This window comes from Sporothrix schenckii (genome assembly GCF_000961545.1).
Source record: "Sporothrix schenckii 1099-18 chromosome Unknown Cont47, whole genome shotgun sequence".
Lineage (NCBI taxonomy): Eukaryota > Fungi > Ascomycota > Sordariomycetes > Ophiostomatales > Ophiostomataceae > Sporothrix > Sporothrix schenckii.
This window is the reverse complement of record NW_015971148.1, coordinates 3,459,041-3,474,650: the sequence shown is the minus strand read 5'-3', so window position 1 is coordinate 3,474,650 and position 15,610 is coordinate 3,459,041. Positions and strand designations below refer to the sequence as shown.

Here is a 15,610-nt window from a genome sequence, read left to right as displayed (position 1 = left end):
TATCCGATCTTATGTCACCGTTCCTGCCTTTGTGGGCTGCTCGCACCAAACAACTTGCTAGACTTCACGTCCCCACATCCAGAACACCCCCCTATTTCAACACAAACACACTGCCGCCCAAAATCGAAAAGACAATTGCCGTCGTCGCAAAGCCCGCGGCCACGCGGTCTCCCGTCGTGATGGGTGCCAGCGTCAGCGCCGTCGACGGCTTGGTGCCGGCGTTGGGGTTGCCCACCGACGTGCCGCCCGACGACGACGTCACCGCCGCCGCCGTCGTGGGGTGCACCAAGGAATACATGAGCGCCGACAGCGCGTTCATCTGCTCGCCCACGCCCACCAGCCCGTCGAACCCGCCCGTCGTCCACTTGAAACCGCACGCCGTGCCGGCCATGCCTTTGAACCCAGACGCGGGCGACCCCGTGCACGACAGCGCCGCGGCAGCCGCGTTGGCCTGCAGCAGCGGCGTCACGGTCGGGAACAGGTACGGAGCCATCTGCGCAGCGCCCGAGAGCCAGCGCAGCATGTAGCCTTTGAAGCTCTGCTGGTCGTTGTCGCACAGCTGCACCGTCTCGCAGGCCTGCTCCACGAGAATGTTGCTGCCGTTTGTAAAGAAGTGGCCCGTGGTCGCCGCCAGCAGGCTGTCGAGGCGTGTCTTCCACGTGGTCGAGTCCTCGGTGATGTTGTACATGATGGCCGCGCCGTGCAAAAAGATGCCGGCGTTGTACGACCACTGGAAGGTGTCCGGGTTGGTGCAGTTCTGCGGCGAGTCGGTGGCGCCGTCCAAGATCCGGTAGTCGGACGTGATCAGACCGACGCCCGTCTCCCAGTCCCAAATCTTCTCTGCCCAGTCGGCATACGTCTGGTTGCCCGTGTACCGGGCCAGGCGCGCGGCAATGTTGAAGAAACAGCCGTTGGCAATCGAGTTCTTGTAGTCAAAGCCGTTGTTGAACTGGAAGATTTGCCAGCGCAGGCCGCCGTTGCACGTCGTCGTGTCCCAGCGTGTGGCATACTGGTTGAACACGGCCTGGGCCAGCGCGAGCCACTGCGGCTTGTCGGATGGCGGGTTGGGGTAGTTGTTCTCGGCAGCCGACATGGCCGCCATGCCCCAGAAGCCCTGGTCGTCGTTGCCTTCGGTCCGTGTCTGGTTGATGGGCATGTAGTCGTTGTTGTCGCCCACCTGGTGCAGCATGGCCTCTGTGGTGATGTTGTTGTACGTATCGTCGCCCGTCAGGAACCAGTAGTCGATGAGCGTGCCGAACATGGCGCCAGCTTCCCACCAGAAGTACGGCGCGGGCAAGTTACCTGGCGTATCGCCTGTATTATTGCCGGTATAGTACTTGACGAGACCGTAGGCCACGGTGCTGGCGGCCTCCTTGACGGAATCTACCTTGTTAGAAACGCCCAGTAAACCGTTAGGCTGTGCATATGTCAACTAACGAAGACTTACTGGTATCAGAGAGCGTGACCTGCAGGGCATTTGCTGCTTGGAACAGCAGGCAGGTAGCCCCTGCTATGCGGAGGGTAGAGAACCGCATGTTGTGAGTTGGGAGTGTCAAGGTAAAGGTATAAGTCGCCAAGAAATATCGACAACAGCGAAGAAGAGAACCGGTCGGGGAAGAAACAAAGTCTCGTCCAGGAGCCAGGAAAAGAAAGTAGTCAGAGATTATATCAACAATGAAGGGATATCGGCCGATATATGGCGAAGATACAGCTCGTCAGTGGCGAAGCCGCGGCGTCGAATGGCTCGTGTTTAGAAGGAGGCTCCGAGATACGAGAGCTGGACAATATGACCAGCAAATTAAAGACGTTGGAAGACACACTGAAAGAAATCCGAAGAGGCTCAGCCAGGAAAGAAAACAAAGGGAAGATAAAGAAAAGCGAAGCGTAGAGTAGGGAGAACTCGGATAGAATCAAAGAAAATGTTGTGAAAAGATGTGCATAAGAATGTGAAAAAGGAAAACAAAAAAGCCAACTAGGGCGTCGTCTCACACTTGGCGAGGAAAAGAATAGACAAAAAGGCAATGAGAAGCGAACAAAATAACCAAAACTGAGGTCGATGGTGAAATAGACGGATGAACAAAAGAAAAGGAGAAGAAGAGAGACAAGAGACGATCAAGAAAATCAGAAAAGAAACCAAACAAGCCAAACACACAAACACCCAAAGAGGAGGCACCCACGACACACGCGACTTGCCAGCCCTGGACCAAACGCCTCCCCCGGCCACCTGCTGGCCTGGCCTTGCATCTGGTCCTTGTGTCCGAGTATCACACAGCGCGCGTGCTGCAGTCTGGCTGGCCATTCGTGGTCGACCCGTTCTCCGTCGTGGAGGCTGTGTTGGCCGGCAGCCAAACCACCTGAAACACTTTGAGTTGGATGTTAAGCAATGCCCCCCGGTTCGTCGAACAAAAGGGGTCCGTCCATGTCTGCGACGCTCGCTAGACAGGGCAACGTGTTGGAATGTTGGTCGTATTCCATGCTCTTTGTCCTCTTCTTCACTCACTTAATTTGATTTTGAGTCTCGTCAGTTTTTTGTCTGGTATTTCTGTCATCTCGTCTCCTGCGCACCTTCCACATTGCCCGCTTTGTTGAATTGACGCCGAAAAGGGAAAGGGCCAACCTGCCTTGGCTAAACGCCGCCATCGCCCGCCAGCCCCCTGGTCTCACATTCAGTGGCACATCGACAGCCAATCAACCCTCTTGGAATGCGCTGTAACACTGCCGCCGCCACTCGCTGCGCCCAAAGACCGACACCAATGGTGCTTCTGCCATCTCGCACCAAGTACATTCGTAACACATCTCGTATTCTCTTACTCGTCATGGGCTACGTTTGCCTCTTCATCTTCAGGTCGTGGTCGGCCGTAGCGCATTTCTGCCCGGTTGCCGACAATTCAATGTTGATAGTGACATATCCCCGTCCATTTTAGATAATGGTGCAAATAGCTCTCCCTGTACAATATACCCCATATATTCCTAGACGCACACATTAAATGTAAGTACCTTGAACAAGACACTGCTTCACAAATCAACCACGGTTTCGGATATGGTCCCAGCCTTCGATCTCGCTCTCGCCTCGCCCAAACGGCCCCTGCTGCTGGTTTTGCATAACAGCCGATCCCTGGCGATCCGAGACGTGGAATGGCGGAAGGATGTACCTTAATTACAAAAATATCTCTGCCACTGCAAAGTGCCATTATGTCAGCATTGGTTCTACTGTTATTCTGGCCCTTTTTTTCGCTGACTTGGCACCGCCATCCGAACACTCCGTCATGTGAGCTGTAAGACAGAGTCATGCGCATGGGCGTCAGTCGGCTTTTGTTAAGTGTGACTTTCGTGAACTTTGTGTGATATCGGTTCTATATCGAAAGCAGCATATGCAGTGTCAAACGACCCCAAAATCCAAATGAAAATGCGTGCTCTTGCCAACATGGTGGCCATAGGGTCCCCGCCGATTTTCCGCTTTTGTATAAACCGAAACAAAAACGCCACATAACGCCGAGACCAAAAAGACCAAACGACCAAATACAATATGCCGACAACAAGAGACGAGCCGTCATAAAAGAAATCAAGAGGGTGCAGAGATTGTGGTCACAACAGTTGGTCACAGGATGTCGTCGTCGTTGGCCAGCGCGGCCAGCGGCACCGACGCCGGGATCGACTGCGCCGCCGTTGCCTCGTCCATGTTTGCGTCCAGGCCCTCGTTGTCGTCACCGTAGAACGCACGCACCGCCTCATCACCACTGTCAACGTCTTCGAAGCCGTCGTCCTCGTCGTCGTCGTCATCGTCACCGCTGGCGAGCGCGCCAAACATGCCCAGCTGCTGCTTCTTCTTGCCGGCGATGCCTACCTCGCGCTCCGCCGCCTTATTGATCTCCGTCCACTCCTTGCTCCGGCTCTGGATCGTCCGTGCGCTCGACTTGCTGCGTTGCACCTTTTGTGCGGTGCGCTCCATCACCGCCGCCGCCATGTCCAGGCCGCGCTCCTGCCGTCGCCGTGCCTTGGCGCTCAGCACGGCCTTGCGGCCCTGCTTCTTGACCCGCTTCGAGACACCCGCCGCTTGGTGAATGCCAAGGATTGACGGCCGGAAGTCGACCGATGTTTGCGGCGGCTTGGCGTTCTTAAGCGACTTGTCGAGGTCGATGCCCGGCGAGGTAGCCCGACGGGCTTCGCGGGAGTGTTTTGAGGGAGCTGGAGTGGCATTAGTAAAAAGAAATGTCTTGTAAAAATCAGACACGTCCTACGGAGACGAGCAAAGCAAACTGTCCCATATCTTCGAGTACACACCTTTTTTGCCCATGTCTTCTGGTTTGCTGGTCGGTATGTTGTGGTTTGTTCACCGACATGGTGATTTTTCCTAGGCCTCTTGAGCGATGTTTTTCTGCCAATTCCAACTTTTTGGCGGGGAAATGGAAGACATAGAATTCTGCCGTGATCCACCGCCTTCTTATCGTCTCTCTGGCCGTTTTATCAGCGGTCTAATATGGCAGGCGCCCTGTGCGTTGCGATTCCATCACATGCAACGTTGTCGTAATCTGCTTTCTGTCTGTTTGCCTCCCGTCATCATCGTCGCGTTTGCTCGACAAGGAAACAGCAGCACCTTTCAGATGCTCGTTGCGCCGCACATCGTCATCACGGAAACGACATTCCACATTCATAGCTGCGGCCAGCATTGCAATCGTTTTTCGCTCGCTCCTTCCTCACTCCGACACAGAACACAAGTTCGCGCCTTCCCAACAAGTTCGCGCATCCCCGTCGTCGTCCTCCTTCCCGGCCATGGCCGTTGACCAGGGTGACAACCTGGTTCTTTCCTTTGCTCTTCTTTCTTGACAGACTCCTTCTTTTATCTCCTTCTCCTTTCAAAGTAGCACGCGTCTCGACCATTCTTGCATGCCTCATCTCCACTGCTGGCCGGTGAACCACCTATTTTGTTACGTCTTACTCTGCATCTACGCCCATCCCGACAAAGGTCCTGCCACCCAGTCACTATGAATGTACACGACGAGTGGTTCGCGAACTCTGGCGCCCGGTCCGATCACTTCCATGCACACACCAGCCCGCGCCACGCCCGAACGTCGCCGCCGTCGTCCTTCTACGCCGAGCCAACATTGCTTTGGAACCGTCTCATCGAACCCAGCATCCTTGTGCCCTGCCTCGTTCTTCTCGCATCTATCCTTTTCAGTGCCAGCATCCTCGACGTCGTCGTCGCGACCTTATCCGCATTAATACCCGCCGGTCTCCGCCAGCACCTCTGGGACGCCGTCGTCACTGTGGCACCCGCATCAGCGATCTTTGCTATCGACGACTGGCTCAGCCCGTTCCCCGTCCCGCGCCAACCTTTTGACCGCCTTGGCCCTGCCGCGGCCCACGACGCAAAGAGTGCAGCGCTCGCCCGCGTCCTTGGACTTGGCCCCGGCGGCCGGCGGTTCAGCCCCCAAAGCAGTGCGAGCGGCAGCAGCAGTGGCGGTGGCGTTGGCGGTGCCGGCGGTTTGCTTGCATCTGTGACGCACGCCGGCAAGACGGGTTTCTCGCGCCTCATGCCCAAACGCAATATGAACCAGCCCGCGGGGCTAGGAAACATTAGCAACTCCTGCTACCAGAACAGTGTCCTGCAAGCGCTCTCTGCCCTCGAGCCGCTGCGCCAGTTTCTCAGCCGGGTCGCCGACGAGGAGGCTGCCGGCCACCTGTCCTCTGTGCTGACAGCCCACACACTCGACGCATTGGTACGGACACTGTCCACGGAGGCGGGCAACGGCGAGACATTCTGGACGCCACCCGCACTCAAGCGGATGAACACATTCCAACAGCAAGACGCACAGGAATACTTTTGCAAGCTGCTCAGCGAGGTCGAGGAGGAAGTCCAGAAGGCGCTCAAGGCTGCGCGAGCCAAACCGGGCCTCGAGTCCAATCTGAACCTTAACGTGGGGCTAGAAGCACCGTCCGTCCTGGGCCTCCCACCAAGAGAGCAAGCCAATGAAGAGGCCAACGAAGCAACAGCGTGCCGCACATCCCCCACGCCAGCGGACAGTACTAACAGCAGTGGCGGCAGCGGCGACCGCAGCAGCAGCAGCAGCAGCAGCAGCTTGTTCAGCGACGACAGTGGCTACAACAGCGCCTCAACCGCATGGTCCCCTTCTACTGCCTCTCAAGCAGCAGCCATCGCTGCCGCGTTCCGCATTCCACTCGAGGGATTGCTCGCACAGCGGATCGTCTGCCAGTCGTGTGGCTATTCGTCCGGCTTGTCCATGAGCCCCTTTTACTCGATCACGGTCAACCCGGACGTTGGCAGCGCCGAGTACTATCTCGAAGAAACATTGGATAACTTCACGGCTGTCGAGAACATCGAGGGCGTGCAGTGCGCCAGCTGCACCCTGCTCAAATTCCAGCGACTGATCAAGACGCTGATTGAACGCTTCGAGAAGAGCGACGCCCAAGGGGCGGCGGAGAAAGTGGAAGGCTCAGGACTGGAAGAAGGGACGACAGCACCGCGTAAGAGCAACCCGATCCCATACGAACGACTGGCGGCTGTCGAGGCGGCTCTAGAAGATGAGGATTTTGAAGAGAAGACGCTCGCGGACAAGTGTAAGATTCCGGACAAGCAGCGTGTGCAATCCACAAAGTCGCGGCAGGTGGGCATCGCCCGCGCCCCGGCCAGCATTGCCTTTCACATCAACCGCTCGCGCTTCGACGAGCGCACCGGCTACACCTTCAAAAATCCAGCGGCGATCCGCTTCCCACTGCGACTCGACCTGGGTCCCTGGTGTCTGGGAAGCGCAGCGTCCGCCGCCTCCCGTCTCAGTATGCTTTCGTCTCTGACCGGCATTGGAAAAGGCCAAGACGCGGAGTCTTCTGAGCCTGGCGATGATGCAGAGCAGTGGCAGCTGCCTGCGCAGCTGCCCATGGTGGCAGGGTCACAGCACAATCCAAGACTCGAAGGCCCGCTCTACGAGCTCCGTGCGGTGATTACACACTACGGCCAACACGAGAACGGCCATTACGTGTGCTACCGGAAGCACCCTGCACGAAAGGAGGATGCGGAACAGCAGCCTCGACAAACCGCAGACGACACTGATAAGGAGGACCAGGAGGATGCAGCAATGACCAATATGACGGACACAGATAACGACGACAGCCGCAGCAGCCTAGCTGATGACGAAGCAACACTGCGTGCGACATCCGAAGATCTGGTAGACGACGATAAGACGATTGTCGACGACGATGCCCCTGACGGTAGCGACAACAACGCCAGCGCCGACACGTACATGGCTGCCTTCGATAAGGACGAAAGGAAAGACGACGGAGAGTGGTGGCGATTGAGCGACCAGAACGTGTACCGCTCCGACGAGGCTACCGTGCTGTCGCAGGGCGGCGTGTTTATGCTGTTTTACGACCGGATCGACGCGCGATCCGTCTTCCACCCAGCCGGCCAGAAGAAGCCGCTGTCAAGCCTTTACAGGATAGACACCGATGTGAACGGCGAAGACACCTTCCATAGCTTCCCGGTCCAGGCTGTAGGCGGCCAAAGGAAACAGAGCAGCCCGCCGGCCGCCGACGATCAATCGACCAACAGCAGTGGCGATCGATCATCGGACGAGGACATGAGCGACGAGTCGACCTCGACAGTGGACTCTTCGCCATCGTCACCATCGACAGAGGGGCCGCTTACGCCAGACGACGTGTCTGCTAAGAAACCGGTTGATGGCGCGAGAGTAAGGCCGGTGATGGCGGCCGAAGCGTGAACGCGGCCGCAGGCGGCGGGCTATGTCACGTTTGTCTGTTTTCTTTTTTATGGAGTATGTTTATGGCAGCAGAATTTTCAGCATTTTGTCTGCACCGCATCAGGGCATCATTATCGTGTCCCCCCAACAAGCGCAGGCGTCTCTGGAGCTCCATCAGGGGTTTGGCACGCCGTTTTTGTAGTATTTTGTTCTTTAGTCTTTTTGTGTGAAGTTGGTGCTTTCACTTTACTTTTATCTGTGTTTCAAATCACATAATACAAATACGAATAGCATCATACCATCAGGCGGGAATATCTCTATGTTCATTATCGTCCAACAGTTGTCTTAAAAACACCTTGTTCCCTTCCGGTCCAATTGTCCCCCAAAACGTGGTTGAAGAAGTGCTTGTCGACGACAAAAAAAAAGTTTGAAAAGAAAAAATTCTGCCGCTGTGGATCGTGACGAACTGACGCGCTTAGCGGGCGACACCCAGCTTTTTAGTGGATACCTCCAGGGCGGTCAGAGCTGTCGCCCCAGCGGTTTCGTCGAAAACTTTGCAGCACGCTCTCGCACGGACCAGGCGCACCAGCAACTATATAATGTCGCCTTGCCCGCCTCTCCTTTCTAAATCTTTCTTTCTTCTTTTTTTTTCCTCATGTCGACAATACTTCAGAGAATCATTTCTATAGTTATTGTCCTCTTCTTGGTTCCTAAAAAGAGCCACAGATCCCAACCGGGTTGATGACTTTTATATCCTCGACTGGCCCAATTTCTTCGCGAAAACGCTTCTTGGGGGTTTAGCCACCCCCATCTTTTGACCCTCGCTCTGCCTGCAAAGGCGGCGGCCCAGGAAGCTCAACAGAGAATGCCGCAGTCTTCGGACGGCGGCCTCTTCTCTGGTTTCCAGGGGCTGTATTCAGAGGGTGGTGATGAGCTATACCCTGGACTGGAGGTCTTGTCTTGCTTTTGCGAGCACTCTGCCAGGGTGGGTGTCGATGGACGTCTGACCGGCCACACTTTTTTTTTTGTTTCTTTTTCATTGTGCTCTTGGGCTTGCCCACGACGCGAGGAAGAAGTGTTTGGTGTTGCCTGCGATTCAAAGTAGTGAGCGATTGTATGGATGGATGGAGACGCTGAATTTGGTTTCGTGAGACGTGATAGTAGAAGAACTCGCTCCATCGTGACTACCGCAGAAGTGAACCGAATGACTCGTGATGTGTCGATCGTTCTTGCCACCGAGCGTGTGGCGGTTTGGTGTGACTCAAGTGAACTCCATACCGCGTAAACCACAGTGACTACGCGAGAAAAGGAAGCTCATTCCCTGTCAACCTACGTCGTCCTCGGTAGGCAGGCACGACCGGCGGCATGAAGTTTGCTTTCGGCTGCGAATCTTGGATGGCCTGCTAGGCAGACAAGGTCACGTGTCGTGCTTTTGTTGTTGTGCAAACGAGCACGGCGCTCACCACTGGACGACCTGCGAAAATTTTTTGCAGGCTCGCACGGACCATGGTGCCCCTGTCCCAGCCTAGCGACCTGGCCAGCACTATTTAAATCCCGCCGGGCACCCGCACCCCCCTCCAGCATAGCTGGATTCTTTTCTTTTCTTTTCCTCCTTTCTTCCCTATCCTAGTGCAAGGGCAGTACGCATTCAGTGAGGATTCGTCCGAGAGTGTGTTTTTGCTGGTTGAAAACTATACCTTGACCACTTCTATTGGGCCTCTGGCCCGGTAGGGAATTTTTGGCAAAAACACGTTTCGTCCTCTCGGGGATGGATTCCTTTCTTTTCATTGCAGCCGTTTCTTGAGGAAGCGACGCGAAGGAGAGCAAATCACAAGTGGTGAAGGAGAAGGCAGTGTGAGGACTGGGGACTGCTGATGACAACTCGACACGGTGGAAGATGCACCACCAATCCCTTTTGCGAATCATAGTCAAGAAGCAAAGGCTGTCGCCTGCCTGACAGGGCGAAGCAGTCGCGACGTGGCAGACGTGACCGACGCGTCGCAGCCCAACTGTAACCGTAACCAGCATCCATCTCACCGCTCTCTGTCGATCTGCGACAGCCTGGCATTTGGGGTCGCCGCAGTCTTCTTCGGATAACAAGCAATGGGCGGCTCTCCATCCACAGGCTGCGTTTCGACTGAAGCAGTGCTGCTTGGGCTCGGCGGCCTCGGTCTTTGTTTACTCTGGCCTTTCATGAACATCGTGGCGCTCGCAAACGACCACTGCACTACACGCGTAGAAATAACAAAACTTTACGGGTCGTCGTCTGGTAAAACATACACACTTCTCTCTACAATGCAATTCATGTCATAGACGCACTCCAGGACTGTGTCAACTGACTGCTCACCATTTATCGCAATCGATTTGCCAACCTAGTCGTGCGCTATCGTGATGCGAGATCACGTGCAACATCAACGCCCTCTGCAATGCATAGGAATTGCTCCGTATCTTACAGACTGCCACCGTTTCATGCACATGTCTCGAGGCACCGCTATTGCAATGCTCGTTACTGTCGCACTTGACGGCTTGTCCTGCACGGTTTCGTCCCAAAATACCGACGCTGTCGTGAGTGCCAGGCACATGTGCCATTATGCGTCCCAGCTTCCCCAGTCGCTCCTTCATTGCCTCCGCTGTGTCACTTCGGAAGGCGCCAACGGCAGGCCTCACCAACAAAGTAGCGAATCATGCAATACGACGTACGTCTACATTCTTCCATGGATAGAGCAGCAAGGCCTCGTTTAGCTGGCCTCGCACGGCGGCGGGAACCATAAAGCCTTCTGAATCGCAGCTGTCCCAAAGTCACTAAATGCGTTAAATCATTGCTGCGACCAAGTAGTACCCGTATCGCTCTGCTTTACAGTGCCACGGGAGGAGTGAGACCGCAGCCTGTAGTGCTGTTTGTTCCTTCCTCAACACACCTGCATCGTGCCTGCTTTCTCCGATTGGCTGCGCTGCGTTGACGGAGTATCGCTACCGTGCTCGCACGGTATTCGCACAGGTCAGGGTACTCCAGTTGTCCACACAACACACGTGCCACTGAAGGTTTCTCTGGCCGTATGGCCAACCCAGCGGCACCACACCCACTCTGCACCAGACACGCCCTGATGCCCTCACGCCCATCCCCCTCCCTCCGTTCTCTTTCCAGCGCTGTCGCCTCGCTCTTTCTCTGTCTCGGCTCCCTGTCTGCCCTGTGTGTCTGTTCATACACCCACGCTCACCCCCTCCCCCTTCCCTTCAGTACGCTCCTCCCCATTTTGCGCCCCGTCTCGCGCTCAGTCCACCGTCCACCACCACCTGCCGCCCGCCTTTCTGCTCTTTTCCCCTGCCAGACAACCCGTCAGGAAGGGCGAAACTTAATCATCACTGACTTCATTTCCCCCTGCCAACTTTTTCCTCTCTCTTCTCCCTCCGACATCTTCAGCCCCGATTTCCTATCGGCCACCGCAGACAACGAGCTCACGCCTTTTCGACATCCCTTTTTGCTCGATCCGTTGTCCCTGCCGACACCGACCCGACGACTCCGATCGCCTGCTGTTTTCTCGCATCGCTTTTGTTGTGTCGCCACACAGTCTCTCTCCGACGACCATTTCTCACCCTCAGTCCCTCACTCCTTCACTCCCTCACGATCACGACTTTTACGACCTCCAGGCAATCGAAGACAAAGAGCGACCAGGCCACATTGTCCGACTCTCTATCGACTCTGCTTTTTGGTTTGCCATCTCTGCCTTGTCTACATACGGCTGCGATACACCGAATTCTTGCGACCTTTTGTATTTCATTCGGCATCGGCTTGCCCTCGACTCCCAGCAACGGACATCGCATCACCGTCGCTCCATCCGCCGCCTGCTTCTGCCTCTCGCGACCCATCCATCGAATCGCGTGCTCTCTCTTTTTCTCGTTTTGATCGCCGTTGGATTCTGAGGCCGCCCCGGTGCCTCCCAACCGCTCCCTCTGGCGCTGTTCTGGTAGCCGGCCGTCCGCCTCTCCGGCGTGGCGATTGCGTATCTGTTCGCTCGCATCACTCCATCGACCCAACGTCTTCGTCGGGCCTCATCGCCGTATCGCTTTGTGGCTTTGTCGCTCTCGAGTCTTTGAGTCGTTGTGTGTTTGTTTTTGGTGGCAACTCGTCCTTTTATTCTGGTCGTTTCGCCCTGCCGTTTCGTTTTCCTTTGTTCGTGATTGATTGCGGCTGTGTCGCGTTTCGTTCTCGTGCTCGCCCATCACCACCCGACCCAGGCTCAACAAAAACCTTCACAGCCATGTCCTTCCATCCCCAGACCCCGCAGAGTCCCTCCCAGTTCTCCCCGATCACCTCCGACCCGCTGTCCGGAACATCAAACGCGTCGGTCGGGACAACTACAAACTCCATCAACACCAACGTACACGGTGGCTCTTTCTCGTCCACCTCAGCGTCGGCCGCCACACCATCTACACTGCCGACGCCTGCACACAGTGTGAACGGCTCCGGCTCCGGCTTTGGCTCCGGCTTTGGTCCTGCTGACGCGGTTCACGGCATGAGCCCCGGCGGCGCCGACTCCCCGTACAAGCGAAAACGACCACTCGACGACGCAGGAGACCTCGGCCACGGGTCCAAAAAGGTCCACATGGAGGGCCAGCAGCGACTGGACTTTGAGGCCCTGCACCAAGATGTCGGAGAGAAGTATCTTGTTTGCAATAAGCGTAAGACTTTTCCTTGTCCATTCCCCATTCCCACCATTCCCACCATCCCACCATCCCACAATGTCCACCATGCCCGTACACCCCGTCCTGTCCTTGGCAAGCACGCATCCCTCTTGGTATGCCTTTACAACATTCAAAGAAAGACCTGTGTTAACGCTGAGCTCTCTTTGTTTCTGCCTCTCGATATACAGCTCATCGACCATCGTTCCCTCCATTGTCGGAAGACCTCTTTGAAATGTTCAACCTGACGAGCATCGCCGCCGAGGTCGCACGAACGCTACCCAACGGTGAGAAGAACGCGATGCGCAAGACATACAAGGGCTACATGAAGAAGTTGGGCGTGTCTGGCCACTTTGAGCCCTTGAAACGGGACGAGGGCGACGAGAGCGATTTCATGCGTCTGATCAGCGAGGCCGACGACTCTTGGCAAGCGCGACAGGTCAAGACAAAGGACATCCACTACGGTTTGCTCGACGACGTCGAGGCCGATTTGCGGCAAGCAATGACCATGAACAAGGGACCCATTCCCAAGGCCATCTGGGACAGCTCCGTGCTGGGCGACCTCGCGCCGGAGAAGCTTGTGTCCATTGGCGCACGGCCGTCGTCCGTCCGCGGCACAGCGCCCAACACACCGCTTCACCCGGCTGTTGCACGGTCAAAGGTACAGCCGCCGCTTTCCGCGGCCACCGGCGGTGCGGGCAGTACGGGCAGCCTGGACACATCACGGCCGCGTCGCGTGAACAAGAAGCGGAGCTACGGCGAGAACAGCTTCGAGGGCTATGGAGAGGGCTTCCCTGACGATGACGGCGGTGACGGCGGCTATTCCACGGGCGACGGCGACGGCCCGAGCCACAAGCGGAGAAAAAAGGTAAGACACTTTGTTTCTTGCCTGTTGGCTACCGGTGCATCCGTGCCTCCAGTGGCGGCCATCATATGAACGTTTTGGCTGACTTTATATTCAGAACGGCACGCCGACTGCCCAGTACAACTCGGCACCTGTGCGGCAGCAGAGCTATGGGCCTGGCATGGTCGGTGCCTAAGTAGCCAAACTCAAGTACCTGAGATATGGCTTTCTGTTTTCAGATTGGAGGCCGGCGCCCGTACACGCCGCTGGCGCAAGGGAAGTAGGAAGTCGCCGGCGCCGCCCAGCACCTACCGAACACTTTCCGACCCGATCCAGACAGGCCCTCTCCACATGCAGAGACAAGCAATGCAAAAACATGTGCTGTGCCGTGGTCCAATCGGGGTGTTGTTACAACGCGGCCCTAACAGGCACCATACAGGCATGTCTTGGCTGGCAGTTACATTAAGGGTCTTGTCCGTGTACAATCCACCTCCAGATACAGCGCTATGACCAGCCGCGCGACTGTGGCAGGTTGCTCTACCTCCGCTTCGCGGTGCCGCACCATCCGAACGCCTGTCTACGGACAAGACATACCTTGGTCGTCCTTTCTTGTCCAGTCTCTGTCAGTCACGCACCGACACCGTCCGAGGGTTTCCTCCGTTGCCCATTTGCTTCAAATTTTTCTGTTCTCTTTAATCATTTTCTTGTTTTGGATTTTTCACAGCATGGCGTTGGGGCAAAAAAACTACTCATACCTACCCTACATTACATTTGCACTTTTACTTTTTCATTTTCAATCCGGTTTCGTTTTGGCTCACTGTCTCGTTCTTGACGCGGGGGCTTTCGCGCTTTTTTATCCCTACTGTGCTTTATTGTTTACCAGTCATTGATTATCACAGTGGGCCGTCTCTTTGTCTCCTTCGTCTCGACCAGGCTACCGGGGAGAGGAGGGATTGGGACAAGATCTACGAATGGGTCTGGCTCACGAGTATTATATCTTTTTGTTTTTCGTTTTACGCGTGAATGGTGCGGTGGGAACCCATGGGGGCAAAAACACACAAAGGAAAAAACACGAGCATCCAGCCTTGGACAAGCAAGACACAACGGTGGCTCAACAGAGGCGCAGTGTGATGTGTTTCGGTTCTTTTTTTGGGTGGATGGGGCTGGGTGGTTGCTTTCCCTCGACGACGAGGAATATGAGATCCAAGCCACAGGCTTTATCAATCGAAAGGGGAAATGGAGATTCTGTTTTGTTTCTGCCTGTTGTCTTTGTTGTCTCGCCGTGGCATCGTTTATTGTGCTGTTTTTACGGTGCACTGCTTGGTGGCCAGAAACCCTTTGGTTGTCTATTTATGGTTCCTCGTTCTCCTGTTCTCCCTTTTTTTGCTCTACTTCACTTGACGACGGGCTGACGCTCCGTCTCAGTGCTGTTCTGGTTCGCTTTTTACAACGGTTCAACAATTGTTTCCTGCTCTATACAGAGAGGCAAGGCGAGATATGAATGACATAAAAGGTTTCAAACCATGCATTATTGCAAGGTGTCTCCTTACTGTGACAGGTGACAGAATGATCATGGGTAGAACGATGTAGCTTGTGCGATTGGATGTTTACCAGGCGGTTGCTGCCTCCAACGTAAAGTGGCGTAGACTATCACATCGACTTGATGATGCAGGTCACGGTGTATATCCCTCGTAAAATGTTGCATAGATGCTGCATATGTGTTGGTGGTATTGTCTACGATTTTGACGTAGTAATAAAATACGATGCACCCCCTTTTTTTGCAAACACAAAAGACGGCACGAAAAAAAAGATACGACGGTAAGGGGAAAAAAAATGAAGTATAAAAAATAAAAATAAAAATGAAAATAAAACCTAACGACAAAGGCAAAAAGACAATAGGAATAAATATATAATATACACCAGAAGAAGTCCCAGCCAGTATCACGAAGTGACAATGGATACGATATCTCAAGACGCGTTGCTCTCGACCGATGAACGAAACAGACGTTAAATTCGCGAGATGTACCACTGTTCGTTGTAGAGTACAGACAAGGATGCCTGGTTGCACAAAACAGCATGTCCCCATTGGCCCATTGAAAACACCCATTTCAACACCCACAGTTCATGATACTTTTATTGTAAGATGCGGTTGAATGACAAGATGCTGTTGATTGATGTTTTTGTCTCTTCTTTTCAGAGGGCGATGATGGTCTGGATTATTGCCGATCCGGGAGGGTCCTATCCAGCAATCGGGGCCATGAATGTCGATCTCCTATTCCCAGAACAGTAAAGAGCAGTCGAAACATCGTAATCCAAAAATAACAGACGGTCGATCAGCACCGAGATAGTCTCACTCGGCAGGATGAGCAACCAA

At 54.9% G+C, this 15,610-nt stretch overlaps 4 protein-coding genes across 4 annotated transcripts; 2 read left to right on the top strand and 2 right to left on the bottom strand.

The window, feature by feature from the left end:
• Window positions 1-91: 91 nt before the first annotated feature.
• SPSK_04266 (mannan endo-1,6-alpha-mannosidase) lies at window positions 92-1,535 on the bottom strand (the record flags this gene model as incomplete). Its single annotated transcript, XM_016731077.1, has 2 exons — window positions 92-1,383; window positions 1,448-1,535. 2 exons carry the CDS (start codon window positions 1,533-1,535, stop codon window positions 92-94), a joined length of 1,380 nt encoding a protein of 459 aa, XP_016585642.1.
• Window positions 1,536-3,598: 2,063 nt separating this feature from the next.
• Window positions 3,599-4,294, bottom strand: SPSK_04548 (uncharacterized protein; the record flags this gene model as incomplete). The annotated part of the gene is made up of 2 exons (XM_016731351.1): window positions 3,599-4,185; window positions 4,282-4,294. The coding sequence occupies 2 exons, from the start codon at window positions 4,292-4,294 to the stop codon at window positions 3,599-3,601; spliced, it is 600 nt and encodes a 199-aa protein (XP_016585641.1).
• Window positions 4,295-4,982: 688 nt separating this feature from the next.
• On the top strand, window positions 4,983-7,733 carry SPSK_03972 (uncharacterized protein; the record flags this gene model as incomplete). The annotated part of the gene is made up of 1 exon (XM_016730787.1): window positions 4,983-7,733. The coding sequence occupies one exon, from the start codon at window positions 4,983-4,985 to the stop codon at window positions 7,731-7,733; it is 2,751 nt and encodes a 916-aa protein (XP_016585640.1).
• Window positions 7,734-10,816: 3,083 nt separating this feature from the next.
• Window positions 10,817-13,432, top strand: SPSK_03992 (uncharacterized protein; the record flags this gene model as incomplete). Its single annotated transcript, XM_016730807.1, has 3 exons — window positions 10,817-12,392; window positions 12,584-13,260; window positions 13,355-13,432. 3 exons carry the CDS (start codon window positions 10,817-10,819, stop codon window positions 13,430-13,432), a joined length of 2,331 nt encoding a protein of 776 aa, XP_016585639.1.
• Window positions 13,433-15,610: the final 2,178 nt, after the last annotated feature.